Genomic DNA, 20,407 nt, shown 5'->3' with positions numbered 1-20,407 from the left:
ATATAGTTAAAATAACCTTCAGTGGGAATGGGAATCATTTAATATTGTTAGATATTTATATTATTAGAACAATCTTCTATGATTCTTACTAATATAGTAGTGAATGACAATATGTTGGCTTTCATATTTAAAAATGCACATGCATTTCTAGTTTATGTTTTTCTTCAGACTAAAATTCTGCAGCACTTAGGCAAAGCTATTTTTACTAGTTGGAAAAAAAAGTAAATCATTTCCAACCAATTTCCTGGCTTGCAGTACAGAATAAAGAGACTTGATTTTATTACATTAAAGCCAAATATAAAATGATGCAATCTAGCACACACTTGTTTGGAACTTTTCTCTTTTAAATATTCAAATTAAGAGGACGTCGAAAGGTAAATTTTGATTGTTATTAGCAACTGTAAAAGTTTTGCAGTTGGCTTATTGGAAAAAGAAAACCTCCTTGCTGGAGACACATTTGTATTAGAACTTTGTTTTCTGAGTACCTTACCTATAGTAGATTTCAAATATTGGTGAATTAGTTCATGGTTAGGTCTGCATAATTACTGCATATGGAAATTCTGGAATCTTATTTTTTCAAAATGCAGCTAATGTTGAGAGAATATGCACTAAATGTTACTAGATCTTTGTTTTTCAAGATACTGTTATCCCTTAACATCTTCTGCACTTTACCTGTTTGAATATCTTTTTTGCTGTAAAAATTAGTGGCCTTATGTCTTTCTGCATAATTATAGAGTAGCCAAAACCTGTTTTAGGGTAATCACCTCTGGCAAAATAAATGATAAAAGCATAGCTTTTGTAAGCAGAATGATACTACAGAAGTAACTTACAAATCTAAGAGTATTAAAGACACTCTTAGGAACTTTATGGTAATGCTGGGTCAGCATTACAATTTTAACTTTTTACAGTTTTTCGTATGCTTTTTTTGTGATTTTGCTGTAGAATATTAACAGTTGGCATTTGGCTTAGTTCAAGTATATAATGCTGTTGACAAGTATGTCTGACACATGTCATTGAACTAATAATATTTTTGAAAGCTGATTTGTAAGTTATATCTGTATTTTGTTTCATTCGTCATTAGTGATCAGTCTTAGATGTTTTTAGCGAGAGCAAAACTGTAGAGGAATGTGTGTCTGTGTGTGTGTCTGTGTGTGTGTTTGTGTGTATTTTAACAGCAGGAGAGTTCTGAAACAGGAAGCCAGTCTTATCATATTCATCCAGAGACCTAGGAAGAAGGTAATTGTTTGGTATACTCGTTAAAACCAGTTAGTTGGGCAACTTAAATTTTTAAAGGATCAAAGATGTAGGCTTGAGCAGTTGTAGATAATGTCTTTTTTTTTTTTTTTTTTTTTGAGACGGAGTCTCGCTCTGTCACCCAGGCTGGAGTGTGGTGGCGCGATCTCGGCTTACTGCAACCTCTGCCTCCCAGGTTCAGGCGTTTCTCCTGTCCCAGCCTCCTGAGTAGCTGGGATTACAGGCGCATGCTGCCATGCCTGGCTAATTTTTTGTATTTTAGTAGAGATGGGGTTTCACCGTGTTCCCCAGGCTGGCCTCGAACTCCTGAGCTCAGGCAATCCACCCACCTCGGCCTCCTGAAGTGCTGGGATTACAGGCGTGAGCCACCGTGTCTGGTGATAGATTATTTCATAATTAACACCTGCTATGAAGAAAAATTGATTAAAATAGTTGAGAAGTCTAGTACACTCTCAGCTAATACACTAAATTATACTTTGGATTTTAGAGTATTGCTGACATTATCAGTGACCTGATATCTTCCTGAGGTTCTAATTTGCTTAACTTTAAATAATTGGGGTTCAGAGCACCTTGGTTGTTCCCTTAAAATTAAATTTTGTAAAACTGTGTGTAATTTTCCTGTATCTGGTTTGGATAGCTTTAAAAATGGTTCTTAAGTTTAATGAGTTCAATTGGGAAAAAAAAGTTAGTTCTATTTTAGATGTGTGTCACTGGAAATTATCTTTCCCTGTTTGTTACATGCACATTATTACAAAGTTGTAATCAATGTTTTCATACTGTTCTCTGGTCTGTTTTTTTCACAAATACTCTTTATTTGTCACCAGGTACTTATTTTTAAAGCTATAGAGGTAATATTTCATCAGGTGAGGCTAACTACCATGGTTTGTTTGCTATACTGTGTTAGGGTTATTTTCATTTTTTTTCTTTTATAAACAGTATAGTTGTGAATATGTTTATATAGTTTACTTTTGGTTTATTAGAATATATTGCTAGAGTGGGATTACTGGATTAAAGAGTGTACAGTATTTTAGGTTTTTTTTACAAGTTGCAGATTTGTTGCCAAATGAACAAGTTTGTAGTATTGCTAACAAGGAGAAGAATTACTAGCAAGTCTTGATGTTACTTTTGAAGAGTGTGATGATTCCATTTAGGAAGATATCTAAACTTCTATTTCAAAGCAAAAGTATGTGCAAATTTCTTACTCATGACAAATTCATATAATATAAAAACATGAAAGTTGCGAGGTCAGGTTGTTTGGAGAAGTAGAAAACTTCAATAGAGTTTATAGATAGGCAGTCTTCCTTTCTGGTTTGGCACTGACAGCAGATTAACTAGAAAGTGTTAGAAGGAACCTAAAATTTGTGCTAAAGTCAATTTAAGTTAATTAATATGCCAGAATTCCTTCTTTTACAATTTATTTATAAAAATACCACATTGAGTTGCCTTGTAATGAGACATTTAAGTCAATTTAAATAACAGAATTCATGCACCATCTAATAACAACACCTTATTTACAATTATAGAGTCCTTTGCAATTTTATAGTTATTTTCATGTATCCCGTTTGGTCCTTGAAACAATTAGTGAAGAAGTTACAGCAAGTGGTATTATCATTATTTTACAGAAGAACAAAACAAAAATATATGTGGCCCAGAGATTGAGTGATTTACCTGAGGTTATAGGCTTTAGATTGCATAGCTGGAAGAAGAACCTTGTTCTTCTATATTAAATGACAATATTCATTAAGTACTTAGCACAGGATTTGGTACCTAGTAACTATTTAACTGTTCCTGTGTTATTCCTGACTATTCCTTCTTTATTCTTAAAATCCCATTTTTTGAGCACTCTTAATATTTATAGTTCAAACTTTGTACCTATGTACCTTTTTCTCTTTAGAAAATAAGATTTTAGGCTGCATTAATTTGATCTGTACAGGAATGATTATATGTTTTATATATTGGGACAAATTGCTCTTTTTTTATATACCTTAAGTTCTAGGGTACATGTGCACAACATACAGGTTTGTTACATATGTATACATGTGCCATGTTGGTGTGCTGCACCCATTAACTCATCATTTACATTAGGTATATCTCCTAATGCTCTCCCTCCCCCCTCCCCCCACCCCATGACAGGCCCCGGTGTGTGATGTTCCCCACCCTGTGCCCAAGTGTTCTCATTGTTCAATTCCCACCTATGAGTGAGAACATGTGGTGTTTGGTTTTCTGTCCTTGCGATAGTTTGCTCAGAATGATGGTTTCTAGCTTCATCCATGTCCCTACAAAGGACATGAAGCTCATCCTTTTTTATGGCTGCATAGTATTCCATGGTATATATGTGCCACATTTTCTTACTCCAGTCTATCATTGATGGACATTTGGGTTGGTTCCAAGTCTTTGCTATTTGTGAATCGTGCCGCAGTAAACATACGTGTTCATGTGTCTTTATAGCAGCATGATTTATAATCCGTTGAGTATATACCCAGTAATGGGATTGCTGGGTCAAATGGTATTTCTAGTTCTAGATTCTTGAGGAATTGCCACACTGTCTTCCACAATGGTTGAACTAGTTTACAGTCCCACCAACAGTGTAAAAGCTGTTCTCCACATCCTCTCCAGCATCTGTTGTTTCCTGACTTTTTAATGATGGCCATTCTAACTGGTGTGAGATGGTATCTCATTGTGGTTTTGATGTGCATTTCTCTGATGGCCAGTGATGATGAGCATTTTTTCATGTGTCTGTTGGCTGCATAAATGTCTTCTTCTGAGGTCTCTTCATATGCTTTGCCCACTTTTTGATGGGTTTGTTTGATTTTTTCTTGTAAATTGGTTTAAGTTCTTTGTAGATTCTGGATATTAGCCCTTTGCCAGATGGGTAGATTGTAAAAATTTTCTCCCATTCTGTAGGTTGCCTGTTCACTTGTAGTTTCTTTGCTGTGCAGAAGCTCTTTAGGACAGATTGTTCTTAAATAATGAACAGTTGGCACTTTTTCAACTGGAAAATTCAAGGAACTGCTCTTTCTGCTCAATATGAATCTTCAATTTAGAAATGAGAGTCCATCATTAACAATTCAACATAGCATATTAATAGGAAAAAAACCTATTAAGAAATGTAAAATCTTTGATTAAATGAGAAAGTCATAGAAGTTCATGAGATTTGTATTTAAAGCATGATTTCATTAAAAAAGTTGATAATATGGATTTAACTGTGACATAATTGGAAAATACTTGTTTAAACTTAAAATTTTGACAAGAAATGTAAATGTGATGTAACTTATGAATCAGTGGCTGAGTTTCTTTTTTGCTCACAAGAACCCTAACTGCTTTATTTGAAAGCACTGATGGAAATCAGGGAAAAAGCTCCAGAAGTTCCTAGGAAATAAAATTAAATGATAAAGTCCTGGTATCTGCTAACTTGCCTTCCATTCCTGCTATCTTCTCTTCTTAGTCTGACTTCATTAATTCTTTCACCCTGGCTGCAGGTTTAGCTCAGTATTTTATGAGCCAGGCAGCTTCAGACTTTGCTTTTGATGCTCTTTGTTCATTACCTCTAAAGCTGTATTATCACTTTCTATTTTATCATTAATGTTTCATGTATATGTTATAGCTTCATATTGTTACTGCAACTTTTACTTAGCTATAATTTAAAAAATATCTGTGATCTGTGGAAAAAATTTTTCTATGGCAGAAAAGTAGTAACTGCATTTTACTTTATAAGTTGTTTAAGGATAAGCATACCTATATATTAAGCACTACAAAGAAACTTTTTACAATGGCTTTACTTTTAGCAAACCATCATAGTTAAAATAAGATTTAGTGTACATGTCAGGAACACAGTCTTATGAAATAAGGTTTAGGGAGCTATTTTTAGTTACCATATCCTACTGAAAATTGTAGTTAAATTTCTGGCATATACTCTATTAATTTAGGTGCAAGTACAGATTTGAGATAAGGTAGATATATTATTTGGATGTCAACTCAGAAGTTGTTCAAGAAAAGGTATTTTGTTATTTAGATGTAACTTGGAACATATTTCTAGTGTTTCAAGTCATGATTGGATGCCTAGAACAGGCAATAAAAATTTACTTAGCTGGTAAAATAACCACATTATTTCAAATATAGTTTAGTTATATTATGGATTAAATTGATTTTTTGTGGACAGACTTTAGAACTTAATTACTATTAATTACATTTTTTCTTTGGGACGGTATTTATTCTTTGGTGAGAAAGGATTCTTGTAACACCTAAATCAAGACTGTCCAAACATGGCATATGCAGTTGACCAATCAAAACAAACTAATCACTTAAAATCTGTGTATTTTGTTTTATTTGAATTATACCTCAATTAAAACAAATTTGGCATGTTTACACAAAGGTGGGGGGAAACTGTCTAATATATTGGAGATATCTTGGAGCTGTGGTGACCATCCAACTTAGGCAAGATAGCTAGTACCATGTATGCATTTCTTTTACCTTTCTTATTGTACATACAGTAATCACTGATATTATGAGAAAAAGAACTTTTTAATAATTCAGGAGATATTTTATCGCTAGTATATATTGAGTGCTTATTATGTGCTTTATATACATTGGACTCATTTAATCCTCAACACAGCAACCCTATGTAGTTCATACTAGAATTATTCCCATTTAAAGATGAGGAAAGTGATGTTTAGAGAGGCTAAGTAACTTGCCCATGGCCAAAGTATTAGAACTGGGATTTGAACACAGGTAGCCTGATTCCTAAGTAAATGACCACTAACATTAAAAAGACATAAACATAGAGGTGTTTGTTGCAGTGTTAGTCATAATACCTAAAAATTGTTAAATGTCCAATAGTAGTAAAATGGTTCATTAACCATGGTACACCCATCAATATGATGTTATATTGTCATTTAAAATTGTATTCCCAAGTTTTGTATCAGGAAAATATAATAAATTTTTGAAAAATGTAATGGGATATATTGTATTTATAATACAGTAATCACTATGTAACCAACATTTTTATTTCCATCAAAAATTAGTTATAAAGAAATAGAAATCTAAGAAGTTTAATAGATATTACCATTGAACACTAGATTTGTATTAGTATCTTTTATATTTATCTCTCGCATTTCCTATATTGGCCATGTTTACTTTTAAAATAGTAACAGTCATAAGCTCTATTTAAAAAATAAATGTTAGTTTATTAACCCATGAATAATAGCTAACTATAAATTCATATTTGATAAAATAAAAAGATGACATTCATCATAAGGGATACATACCTATGCTAGCATGTGGCATTTTTAAAATCACATGAGTAATTTGTAATCATCATAGAAATATTAGAAGATACAAATAAGCAAACACACACACTGAAAATTTAATGTTCCCAAATCTAAAATTCAGAGATACTGTTTTTTCTTTTGGGATTGTATTTTAGATATGTTCTTTAGTTATAATAAAATAAATACTTAAAAGGCAAATTGATACATTAAGGATTTCAAAGAGTAAAATAAAACTTTTTGTTAAGCTTTGATGTTCTTTGGAAAGATTAGATTATTCCACAAGTCACTGTCATTGAAAGAAAAGTAGTTACAGTGGGGTCTTATGGGATAAGGCATTACCATTTGTTCCGTTGAGAGACAGCTATCACTATGTTTTAAGCATTGTTCATATATTAGCTCATTTAATCCTCATAGCAACCTTATACGATAGGTACCTTTATTAGCCCCATTCTACTTAGGAAGCAGGCACAGAAAGAGTATGTATTTTGCCTAAGGTTGTACAATAAGTGAAGCTGGGGTTCAAGTCCCAGCAAGTTGGTTCTAGAGTGTATGTATTTTTTTTTTTTTTTTTTTTTTTTTTTTTTGAGACGGAGCCTGGCTCTGTTGCCCAGGCTGGAGTGCAGTGACATGATCTCGGCTCACTGCAAGCTCCACCTCCCAGGTTCACGCCATTCTCCTGCCTCAGCCTCCCGAGTAGCTGGGACTACAGGCGCCCGCCACCAGCCCGGCTAATTTTTTGTATTTTTTAGTAGAGACGGGGTTTCACCATGTTAGCCAGGATGGTCTCGATCTCCTGACCTCGTGATCCGCCTGCCTCAGCCTCCCAAAGTGCTGGGATTACAGGCGTGAGCCACTGCGCCCAGCATAGAGTGTATGTTCTTAACCATTATGCCATACTGCCTGCAAGTAGATCTCTAGATGTCAGAAATACTCATCTTCCTCTGGTTACCTGGTTGTTACAAATCTTTATGCTTAATACTTATGTCATTGTATGTAAATTTCATATTAAACACTCAACTTATTCAGAAGAATATCAGATAAGTGTAGGTTAAGGCTGTTTTCTATCAGAAATCATTATATGTATACATACATTCCTCAGTTCTTATGTTGTTTAGTTTTTCTAAAATGTCAAATTTTATAATATATGGAGAAGTATAAATGTATATTAGAAAGATTTTGTTTATTTGTGTAATTTGTGGCATAAGAAATATTTGCCTCAAGATTCGGTGCTTGTTTAGGTAGTTGCTGGCATCACTATTGGAAATGTCAGTAAATTTTCATACTGTCTTGGAATTTTTTCAATTTTAACGTTTTATTAATAAATGTAATTACAGGTTAGTAAATCACTTTTATTTGAAGCTGTTTCCTTTGAAAGTTTTATATTTTTATTTGGAAATAGAAAAACCTTAATCTCTTATTGGGCAGTATGGTGTAAAAAGCTTGGGCTTTGGAGCTTCATATATAATCTGGGTTCAAATTATAACTTACAAGTTACTAACTTGGGCAAATTACCCAGTCTTTTTGACTCTCAATTTCTTTGTCTATGAAATGTAATACTATTTAGGATTGTTCGGATTAAATGAGAATATATTTGGCATACTGTCTGGTACATGATACTTAACAGGTACTAGTTGTCTACATCTTTCTAACTTATGATGGATGCCAATGTCTTGGGTAAAATCTCAAACTTTATGAGTAAGGAGGGTGAGAATCTGAAGAAAATGAAACCTTAAACAGATTGAATTCTTAGACTGTATTTAAAGGAATAAATAGGTCATGAACAAGACTTGCTGCTCTGCAAAGTCTTCCATGTTGATCCTGGTCTTTGACTCCTTATCTGTCTGATTAAATTGAATTTGCTGCCATGGCATCCTTAAAGCTGGACCTTACCTTGTCAGTCCTGCCTTCTCCATGTTGCTTTGTGTGTAAGCTTCATGGGACTGTTTGCTTTTTGCTGAATATTTTATGTATTTCCATATGTCTACTTTAGCCTTTGCTTGGAATGTTCTAACTGCTCGTTTCTTCCTCTGTTTACTGGTTTCTGACTTAACTCTTAAGGATTATCTAATATATTACCTACTTGGTGAAGCTTTATCTGTGTCCCCACAGAATTAATCCTTCCCTCTTTAACTCTTAAGCTATCTTATTTTTTATCTAATAGGGCCTTTGGCACAATTATAGGTCTGTGTGTCTGTCTTCCCTAATAGAATAGGAAAGCCTTGAGGACAGTAGTCTTTGCTTACTTAGCCTTATATTCTCAGTGCCCCTTGTACAAAACGTTCAATATATGTTTGAATGATTATGTGAATGAAGGAGGGGGCCAGCTGAGTTTGCTTTAATGATAATGTAACACCCATTTATGTATAGTTATAGACTTGTCTAAAATGAGTTAAATCCTTTGCAACCTTTGCTGCTATGCTTTGAATGTCTCTTACAAAACTCATGTTGAAATTTAATTGCCATTGTGATGGTATTAAGAGATGGAACCTTTAAGAGGTGATAAGGTAATGGTGTCTCTATCCTTATGAATGGATTAATGCTGTTTGCATGGTAGTGGATGAGTTATCTTGGGAGTTTGGCCTCCTCTGTCTCACATGCCTCCTTACCTTCTGCCATGTGGTAACTCAACACAAAGATGCTTGCCAGATGCTGATGCCATGCTCTTGGACTTCCCAATCTCCAGAACCGTGAGCCAAATACATTTCTGTTCATTCTAAACTACCTGTTTTGTGGTATTCTAGTAAAGCAACATAAAATTTACTAAGAAAACTGGTACCAAGAGTGTGATTGTTGCCATAACAAATACCTGAAAATTTGCAAATGGCTTGGGTTCTGGCTAGAGAAGGATGGAAGAGTTTGGATAAACAGGCTAGAAAAAGCCTGTATTGCTGCAAATAGAGCATTAAGGACAATTCTGATGAGGATTCAGAAGAAGAGAGCTGTAGGGAAAATCTGGAACTTCTTAGAGATTATTTAAGTTGTCATCAGTTGGTAGAACTGTTAAGTGGTAAAGGTCATTCTGATGAGATCTCAGAAATGAAGAACAAGATACTGGACACTGGAATAAAGGCCATCCTTGTTAAATAGTTGCAAAGAACTTGGTGAAATTATTTTCATATCCTAAGACTTTATGGAATGCAGAATTTAAGAGTGATGAACTAGGATATGCTGCAGAAGAAATAACTAAGCAGCAGAGCATTTAGGCTACTGGATGGCTACTTTTAACCTCTTAAACTAAGCTGGGGGAAGGGAATGACTTGAAGACAGAATTTATAATTAAAAGAGAGGCAGAATGGAAATACTTTGAAAATTTGCAGCCTGGCCATAGTAAAGAATGCAAAAGGTATGTTTAGGAGAGCAAACCAAGGGTGTGGTCTGGGAACCATTTGCTAAAGAGATTAATATGCCTAGAAGAGACCCAGGGGCTATTTATCAAGACAGTGGAAAAAGACCCCAAAGGCATTTTGGAGATCTTTGAGGCTGCCTGCCCCATCACAGGCCCAGAGCTCTGGGAGGGCAGAATGGTTTGTGGCTCAGGTGGTCCTTCACAAGCTTGCTGCCCAGGGCTACCTCAGCTCCCCATATTTCAACCCAGTGGGCCTTGGCTGTCCTAGGTCTGGTTCAAAGGGGCCCAGGTGTGGCTTAGGCTACTGGTGAGTACTCAAATGGTAAACCTTGGCAGCGTCTATATGGTGCTAATTCTGCAGGCTCAACAGGATGAAAGAGCTGTGGGAGACATGGCTACCACCACCAGGATTTCAAAGGATGATGGGGATAGTCTGGGAGAGACTTGTCACAGGCTTGGAGCCTCTGCAGAGTAGAAATGTGGGTTGAAGTCACTACAGAGAGTCCCTGCTTGGGCATTGCATAATGGAGCCATGGCAGCAGGCTTACCACCGAACCTTCAGAACTGTAGAGCTACCAATATGCAGTGCCAGCCTGGGAGAACTTTAGGGTTGAGACTCTAACCTGTGAAAGCTGCATGGGCTCAGTCCAGCAAAGCCATGGAGGTGGGGTTTCCCAGAGTCTATTGGGATGAAACGAATGTATTTTGTAGGTGAGAAGGACATGAGTTTTGAGACCCAGGGGCAGAATGTTATGGTTTGGATGCTTCCTTCAAAAATCATGTTGAAACTTCATTGCCATGTGGCATTATTAAGAGGTGGAACCTTTCAGAAGTGGTTAGGTTATAAGGGCTTTGCCTTCATTAATAGATCAATGCCATTATTGCAGGTGTGGGTTAGTCATCTCTGGAGTTTGGTCCCCTTTTTCTCTGTCATGTGCTCATGCCCTCTCGTCGTGTGATGCCTTCTACCATGTTATGATGCATCCAGAAGACTCTCACCACATGCAGCCCCTTGATCTTAGACTTCTCAGCTTCTAGCACTGAGTGAAATAAACTTCTTTTCTTTATAAATTACCCCGTCTGTGGTATTGTATAGCAGCAGATAGACATCAGCCTAAAGTTCTCCCAGGCTGGCATTAAATACTAATTATTAATCAGTAGTTATAGTGCAAGGATAAATTCAAGTTTAGCCCTGGTTAGAATGACCACATTTCAAGGGAGGGGCTTTGTACTTCTGTGCATATCTGTAAGGATAAAAATCTTAATACTATTCTCACTGAAATGAATGGTTTAGGTTAGGTAAGATTGTTACTGCTAATAATTATTTCTTTTAATAAAATATTCTTAGTTGCATTGTTCAAAAAACAGATGATTTGAATTTATATTTTTTGACCAAAATATATTTATAATTTTGAGTAGGAATTCCAGAGTATTGGTAGCTGTAACCACTTTGGGTTCCCTGCCAGTGCTTCTGGTGCTTCATTTTTTCTGACGTCTTCCATTTTCTTACATTTGTCTTCTAAGGTGGAGTTAAGATTATTCAGTTAAGATTGTTTCACTTTAGGCCTCTGCTGTCTTCTGCTTTTTTTTTTTTTTTTAAATGAATGGATATAATATTCCAATACATTTTGATAATTGAACAACAGCTACATTTTTTAAGTGAGGCTGCTTTCTTCTTATTTTTTAAATTTATTTTTCTTAGTTTTTTAAAAAAATGTCAGTGATTGGCTAAGAGTTGGGGCAGCTTTCTTATGTGAGAATAGTAGATGACAGCAAATATTTGTGATGTTAAAATGATAATCCTAATAGTTTTCTTTTAGAATCTTTATAATAAAAACCCTTTGAGGCTGAGGGTGAATTTATATGTTCCTAAAGAGACAATAAATGTTCTTGGGGCATAGTAATTTAAATCTTAGATGCTTTTATTAGTATAATTTTTGGGTAGAAATTTGGCATTAAAAAATGCATATAGAGCTTTTTCTAAGTCATATAGGGCAAGACAGCATTTTGTCATGGCAATTAGTAAATAGATAATTATAAAACATCTAATTTAAAAAATTTGTTACAGAAATGGTACAGGTACATTGTGGCAAAAATAGAAGATACAAAACAAGCAAATATGAGAAAAAATATACATGCCACCACCTACATATTACTTTTAGTACTTTATGATCTTTTGTCTATATATGTCTATATGGATATATATGTATTCTTTTTATCCAAGTGGTATTACATTGTACATTCTGTTTTGAAACCTGCCTTTTTTAGTCATTTACATCTACTTTTCCATTTCAGTAACTTTTCATCTTATATAATGCCCGGATCACATTAAAATGTTTCCAATTAGCTCAAAAATGTCCTTTATGGCTGGTTTGGCTAAAACAATATCCAGGCCAGCATTACATCTATGAAATTGGCTGTTAGGAACCTTATGTCTTTAAAAATCCAGGGCAGCAACCCATCCTCCCACTTCCCCCACCTCCCACCACCGCCCCCGCTTTTTTTTTCTTAAAGATACTGGCTTGTTGAGAGAATGGGTCATGTCCTACAAACTTTCTGAATTTGTCCAGTTTACTGTCTCGTAGTGTCATTTAGCTTGTTTTATCCTATGTATTTCCTACAAATTAAAATTTGTATCTGAATCTTTGGTGGATTTGAGTTGAAGATCCTTAACTATCATAGATGATGCTGTGTCCTTTATATTGCATGTCAGAAGTTACATGATCTTTACTTGATTCATGATGAGGAAATGACCACTGAAATTGGACAATGACAGTCTTTTCTGCCCATTGTTCAATTATATTCATCTCTTTACATTAGAAAGTATTTTGGGTAGTAGTATTTTGGTGCTGTAAGAAAGTTCATTTTCTCATCAACCACTCAACTATTGGTTTAACACCATTTGTTGATCTTTGAGTATATCAGTAATTTCATTAGGGTTTGCAAAATAAGACTTTAAATTCTATTGTTTTACATTATTAATTGATGTTTTTTGGTAAGATAGAACTTGTGAAATGGGACTATTTGGTTGTCTTTAAATACAGTCTCTATAGGAAAGACAAAATAAATACTTAAATCTCACTCTTTACCATTTTTCAAAGTGAAGAACTATTCCATTAACCACCTCAAAAGATGATAAATAAAAAGGGTATTTTTAGTTGTTTTAACTTTTTTTTTTTTGAGATGGGGTCTTACTCTGTTGCCCAGGCTGGCGTGCTGTGGTGCAATCATGGTACACCGAAGCCTCAATCTCCTTGGGCTCAGGTGATTCTCCCACCTCAGCCTGGGACTAAAGGTGTACACCACCATGGCCAGCCAATTTTTTGTATTTTTTGTAGAGATGGGGTTTTGCCATATTGCCCAGCCTGGTCTCAAACTCTTGGGCTGAAGGAATCCACCCACCTCAGCCTCCCAAAGTGCTAGGATTACAGACGTGACCCACAATATCTGGCCTTAACTTTTTTCTTGTGAGTGTCTTTTAGACTGAAGTACTTTTATTTAATTCAGGGTGTTACTACCATTTAAATGTTTTCTTTGATGCTCAGATTATCACAGCTAGTCATTTGAACCTTCATACCACCTCCTGTGTCCATTTGATATAGGCCGTTAATCTCTATAAGCCTTCCTTCTCTTGGAATGAAAAGGTATCCCAGGCTCACCTGTACCTTCCCTACTCCAGACCTGGCATTAAGTCTTTTTCCAAGGAGTTTGGTACCTTTTAGTTTATTATGATATTAGAGATGAAAATCTGTGTTCTAAGAATGTTTATTACTGCTAGAGTGATGTTGCTTTTAGGCCATTTCAGAGAAAAGACCTAGAAAACAGATTTTTACAAACAGGAATTCCTACTGATATTTTTAGTTTTTTACATGATTTCTTGATTTTGCAATATTATCTCTGTTTTCTTACACTTACAATTATGAACCTTAAAGTCGTTAGCATAACTTCTTTGCTTATTTCTACAACATAAAGAAAATAGTCCTGGTGCGGTGGCTTACGCTGTAATTCCAGCATTCTGGGAGGTTGAGCCAGGTGGATTGCTTGAGCTCAGGAGTTCAAGACCAACCTGGGCAACATGGTGAAACCTTGTCTTTACAAAAAATTAGCTGGGCATGGTGGCATGTGCCTGTATTCCCAGCTACTCAGGAGGCTGAGGTGGGAGGATCACCTGAGCCCAGGAGGTCAAGGCTCTAGTGAGCCATGATCATGCCACCACACTCCAGCCTGGGTGACAAAGTGAGACCCTGTTTCAGGGGGAAAAAAAAAGATAAAATAGTTTGAGGAGGCTGGATGTAGTGGCTCATGCATGTAATCCTGGCACTTTGGGAGGTCAAGGTGGGAGGATGGCTTGAGCCCAGGAGTTTGAGACCAGCCTGTGCCACGTCATGAGACCTGGTCTCTATTTAAAAAAAAAAAGGAAATAGTTTGGAGATCAGTAATGATATTACTAGAATCAGTAAAACTACCAAAAGAAGTTTAAAGTTTTTTCCTAGTGTTTTTTTGTTCTTAGAATACTTCCTACAAATAAGTGCAGTAAAAGTGCAGTGTCCAAGTAGCCCTTGTAACAAAACCTTTCTCTTTCTCCTGGGTGCCAATTTGACATTTAATCAGTTTTGGTTCTAGCAGTGTTCAATTTATGAGATTGTCTTTTTCTTTATATTATTCTGAGATCAAAAATACATAAAGCTATACACAGGAGTCCTGCTGCTACCTGTTCTTGCTATGCTTTTCCCCTTTTCTTCCCTTTCTCTATGAAGCAACCATTTTTATTAGTTTCTTGTTTATCACTCATGCATGTGTATGTGTATTGAGGATGTTGACATTCAAGCAAATATATGTGTTAACATTCTTTTTGTCATCCCTATACGAAAGATATACCCAATATACTCTATTGGGTGTTTTTTTTTCCTTAAAATATTCAGTAGATCTCTCCAGTTAGCACATAGTTATCTTATAGATAGAACATATACATATAACCTTTTCTTAAACTATACTATTAAAATAATAGCTTTCAGTAACTTGATAATTATTTTTGGATTGAAAATACTACTGAAATCAACTCAATCATGTGAAAGCTGCAGAAAGAAAAAGACCTAGAAAAGGGCATTGGATTAGGTCAACTTTGAATTTTATTTGGAAGATAAATGAGTCCAGAAGTGAGTGGGCAGAGATTACTGGAGTTGGCCTTGAAAGGAGGCGTTAGGCAGATTGACTGGGCTGGTGTGAAAGGTCTGTCAGAAAATCATGAGATTAGGTTGATGTACCTCAAAAAATGAGAGCTAGTATGATAAGTGGGTAAGAATCATAAAAGTGTAGAGTGTTGATGATTTTTATAGTTTATAGATGGTTCTTGAGTGTAGAAGTTTGTTTTTATGCTAGCTATAGTCTGTAACATAATTGACTATAATGGGCATGCTAAATATCCATGACAGTTGACCCTTGAACAACGCAGAGTGTAGGGTCGCCTACCCCTGTGCAGTTGAAAATTCACATGTAACCTTTGACTCCCCCAAAACTTAACTATTAATATTTAGCCTATAGTTGACTAGAAGTCTTGCCGATAACAAGGTTCATTAATACATATTTTATATATGTGTTAGATAGCATATTTGTATAATAAAGTAAGCTGCAGAAAAAATATTAAAATCATAGAAAATATACTTACTATTCATTAAGTGGAAGTGGATCCTCATAAAGGTCTTCATCCTTATTGCCTTCACTTTGAGTAGGCTGAGGAGTAGGAGAGGGAGGAAAGGTCAGACTTGCTGTCTCATGTGTGGCAGAGGTAGAAGAACGTCCACATGCAAGTGGTCCCACACAGCTCAAAGCGGTTTTGTTCATTGGCCAACTGTAGTTTGATTGAAAGTAAGAATAATAAATGAAGTTTCTACCTCAGTTCAGTGTTATCAAGTCATAGATAGCAAGGGCTGGAAGAAACCTTAGTAGTAATCTCTTTGAGTCTAATTATCATGTAGAATAGGAAATTGCGGTCTAGAAAGGTTAAGTGACTTGTCCAAATTACACAACTAGTTAGAGACATAGCCAGCTCCTAAATCTGACTTCCAGATTTTCACTGTGTCTTCTTTTTTCTACAACGTGTTGCCTTTTTTAGCCATGAAAAATTAGAAGTTGAACTCTTGTCTTTTCAGGCAGGTGCCAATTTTGGGGTTTTGTTTTGAATTTTGGTTTTTGACATAAAGTACTTTAGTTCTGTGATTTATAAAGCACGAGGTTTCTGTTTTTCTCATATCCCTGAATACTGTCAATATGGAAGTTACCTTTTATCTTTACCAGTATTATACATAAATGGTTATACATAAATACATTGACCGCCTTTTATTACTCCAGCTATAGTGGAGAAAGCTTTCTTTTCATAACTAGCTAATGTTTTAAAATGTATGCTTTTAGTTTGATTGCTGCATATTTCAGATATTTCTTTCCTTAACTAAAGTACTCAGATATTTATCCAAACATTATTGCTATGGGATTTCCTGCAGAAAGACTTGAAGGCGTATACAGGAACAATATTGATGATGTAGTAAGGTAAGAATGCTTTGATTTTCTATTTCAAATATTGATGTTTATATTCATGTTGTATTTTCATTTAGAAAAGATTTCTAAACCACAGAAAAAGATACTTTGTGATGTAAACTTTATTATTGTAGTGCTCTATAATCATTTTTTGGCTTACCGTACCTAATGGACTTCAGGGGGATACAGTTCATTTGATAAGAACTGACCTTATACATAATCAGGTACTTACGTGATACCATTTCCTGGACTCCATAAAATGCCTGTCACCAGTTTTAATGCCTGGATTCCATTACAGTGTGATTTTTGTCTTATTTCATAATTGGGGATTAGGCTTAAAATCCTAGAGTGGATTTATTCAGTTAAATTTATTCACACTAAGATGTAGATGACTAATACTGTATATTTTTATGTAGACCAAATTTTAAGGTACCACTGTGCATATGTATACCAAGTACCTGAAGAAGTATTTGGTTGGTACAAGAGATATAGAAAGGAATCGCTGGGTGTACCAAGGCTAATCAGTTTTATAATTTTGCATAATTTTCTAACTGCGATTATCATTTAGTTTAGAACAATTTATTTCTCAAGGCCTATGTAAACATTGTTTTTAAAATACACAGTCTTAAGAATTCATGGCATATTTTATGAAAGGAGGAATTCATGTCTGATGTGCAAATAGTCTTAACATATTTTCTAATTTCAGAGCAAAAATACATATGTATGAATAAATTAACTGTAAATTGTCAGTAGGAACCTTAAGAATTCGTGGCATATTTGATGAATTCACGTCTGATGTGCAAATAGTCTTAACATATTTTCTAATTTCAGAGCAAAAATATATGTGTATTAATAAATCAACTGTAAATTGTCGGTAAGAACCTTAATGGCTTTAAAAGTTAAAATTTCAGGCCAAGCATTGTGGTGTGCTTCTGTAGTCCCAGCTACTTGGGAGGCTGAGGTGGGAGGATCACTTGGCTTGAACCCCCACGTACAGGGTAGAGGCCAGTCTGGGTAACACAGCGAGAACTCATCTCTTAAAAAAAATGTTAAAGTTCTGGATTATTTCCTTTACACTCTTTCATTAGTATCTTTCCTGGAGACTTTCAATTTAAATACTTGGTCGTTATGACAATTAGATGTTAAAATGGATGGGAAAGTACTTTGTAACTTATAAAGCATTATGCAGATGCTTTTGTAATAGTTGTGTAAGTATATAAGACACCCTACATTCTTTTATGAGTTAGCCATAAGTTTTAGCAACTTGCTTTGAACCACAGTAGATTTACAATTTTTTGTAGTATTGAGTTGTATTCATTTAGAATTTTGTAATATTTATATTCAAAATCAAATTTTTGTACCTACAAAAACTACAAAAAATCCCCCTAGTTTTTATAGTTTATATTAAAATTATAGCTGGTACATAGGGATGCCAGAAGGACTGTTTAAGAAGCTGAAAATAGAGAAATGAATTTATCTTCTCATAGTTAGGCAGGGCACAGTAGAAGGATGCTTAACATTGCAAGCTGATGGGAACAGCAGGTTGATAGAGCTTGTGATAACACTTCTAAAGAAAAAGCAATGAGCCATAGAAAAAAGAAAAAGATACATTTTGAATTAAGGAAGATGGTGAATCTGGGAAATGAGCAGTACAGTCACCAGACGTGTATCCTCTCCTATGGTACAGAAGTGTTTATCAGGCCTCTTTATGGCCTGCATGATATATCCCACAAGATGACCTGCTTCACATTACTTTAATTCTGTATTCAAATAAGCACTAATTCAACCTAGCCAGATTAGTACTCATACCAAAAAAGAGTGAATACTCTGAATACAGGGCAGGTTTTCTGATTATGGTGAGAATATCTTTGTGGTAAATTAATCTGGTATGCTAGTTTTTACGTTGGTCTCTTCTCAGTGTTAGTCACTGAGGGTGATCGATCATCTTTTAAGTTACTGATAAAGTTCCTGTACAGCTGATTATCAGACCTTAGATTGCAATAACTTCACCAAGAAAATACTTCACTGGGAAGCATTTTGGTCCTTCCATTTGATTCATAACTCTTACCTTTATGCCTCTGAATGAAAAGATTCACACATACAGTTTGTAATTAGTAATCAAGGCTGAGGTATAGTCTATCTAGCTTCACGATCTATCTAGTTTGTTTTGTCTAGCCATATGATTTCTTCAAATATGCTATTTCTAAAAAAAATGTTTTATGTATCCGGATTAATATTTAGCCGGTGGTTCTTTTAGCCAATGGATCTTGTCACCTCTTATGATACTATTAATAGCATGTCAACATGAAGAATTATCTGCTGAATATAATAGCTATGCTGTCCTTGTTTCCTTTTGTCTCATTCTTTTTTGATTGGGGGATAATTGGCCAATAAAGCTTTGGTAGCCTCTATTGCCCAGGCCCCTCCTCTTCTTTTATGAGAGAAGGGATGAACAGTGACCAGAAATAAAGGTATTGTTTTTTTCTATCAACTAAAATGGAAATTAATAATTCCTAAGTAATTTGCCTGTTAGGATTAAAGTCTCCAAGAGAATGGCTGTGCCTAGTACCTAAGTGATTAATTTCCTTGATTGGTTCACGTTATATTGAGGATATTAGTAATCAGTAGTGATTCCTTTTTTGGTTCAAAGATGATAATGTCACAGTGAAAAATGTTTTTAAAACTTTTGTATACTTAATTTTTCTGTTAACGAAAGTATTTTCAGTTGGATTTTTGTTTGCCCTCTCTATTAGAATGCCCAAAGAATATTTAAAATTTTCCTTTTCTCTTATACTGCATATTTTTCCTGTGATTTTTCCCCAAATGGAAAATACTCTGCAGAGATTAGACTTTGTTATTGTTGTACTACATCATTGCTTTGACTAAAATAAACTCAGATTGCAAATGCCTTCAGGCTTACATTGCTCAATATTTTTTTTTTCTTTTTTTTGAGACGGAGTCTCACTCTTGTCGCCCAGGCTGGAGTGCAGTGGTGCCATCTCAGCTCACTGCAACCTGTGCCTCCTGGGTTCAAGCGATTCTCCTGCCTCAGCCTGCGGAGCAGCTGAGATTATAGGTGCCCGTCCCCACGCCCAGCTAATTTTTGTATTTTTAGTAGAGATGGAGTTTTACCACGTTGGCCAGTCTGGTCTCGAACTCCTGACCTCGAGTGATCCACTTGTCTGGGCCTCCGGAATTACAGGTGTGAGCGGCCACACCTGGCTAAATTGATCAGTATTATTTAACTTTGAGGAATATGATTTGTTATGGAAATGTGAAATTTTATACTTGAGGTACTCAGAGTCCTTTTGAGACAAATATTTAACTTCTCCTTTTGAGGTTACCTCCTACGATTGGGAATTAATGTAAAAAATAAGCCAAAAGAAAGTGAGGGAAAAGTGAACCAAGCTGTAATTTTTTTACTCTTTTTTATTGTTGTTGTTGCTGTTCTTTACTATCTTGATTGCAGTTGTTTTGCTTATGTGTACAGCATTTGGAATTGACAGTAAGAAAGCCACATCTCATAGAAGCTAACTATTCCCAAATTGTTTTTTCTTCTTTTCTTCTTACTACTGCCGTTTTCCTCCTTTCTTGCTGCTAAGCCCTTGTCCTGACATGCTGGTAATATGAAACAGCGTTTCATTCAGATAATTGATTATTCTGTAATATGTATGTTAATCTTTTTTTATTGTACTTTAAGTAATAGGGTACATGTGCACAACTTACAGATTCGTTACATATGTGTACATGTGCCGTGTTGGTTTGCTGCACCCATTAACTCGTCATTTACATTAGGTATTTCTCCTAATGTTATCCCTCTCCTAACCCCCTACCCCAGGACAGGCCCTGGTGTGTGATGTTCCCCGCCCTGTGTCCAAGTGTTCTCATTGTTCAGTTGCCACCTGTGAGTGAGAATGTGCGGTGTTTGGTTCTCTGTCCTTGTGATAGTTTGCTCAGAATGATGGTTTCCAGCTTCAACTATATCCCTACAAAGGACATGAAGCTCATC

General features: G+C 35.4%; 1 protein-coding gene across 7 annotated transcripts in view; it reads left to right on the top strand.

The window, feature by feature from the left end:
- Nucleotides 1-20,407, top strand: part of PTEN (phosphatase and tensin homolog) — a 104,507-nt gene that overhangs the window by 13,602 nt on the left and 70,498 nt on the right. For 5 of the 7 annotated variants that reach the window (XM_055274306.2, XM_055274305.2, XM_055274304.2 and 2 more), the window contains exon 2: nt 16,326-16,410. The exons of the other annotated variants lie outside the window; for them this stretch is intronic. In XM_055274306.2, the coding sequence (XP_055130281.1) occupies nt 16,326-16,410 (85 nt within the window). The remainder of the gene's footprint in view (nt 1-16,325; nt 16,411-20,407) is intronic. 7 annotated transcript variants of the gene reach the window in all.

The sequence above is a fragment of the Symphalangus syndactylus genome, chromosome 4, assembly GCF_028878055.3.
Source record: "Symphalangus syndactylus isolate Jambi chromosome 4, NHGRI_mSymSyn1-v2.1_pri, whole genome shotgun sequence".
Lineage (NCBI taxonomy): Eukaryota > Metazoa > Chordata > Mammalia > Primates > Hylobatidae > Symphalangus > Symphalangus syndactylus.
Note: the sequence above shows the minus strand (reverse complement) of the source record. Positions and strands in the feature narration are given on the sequence as shown.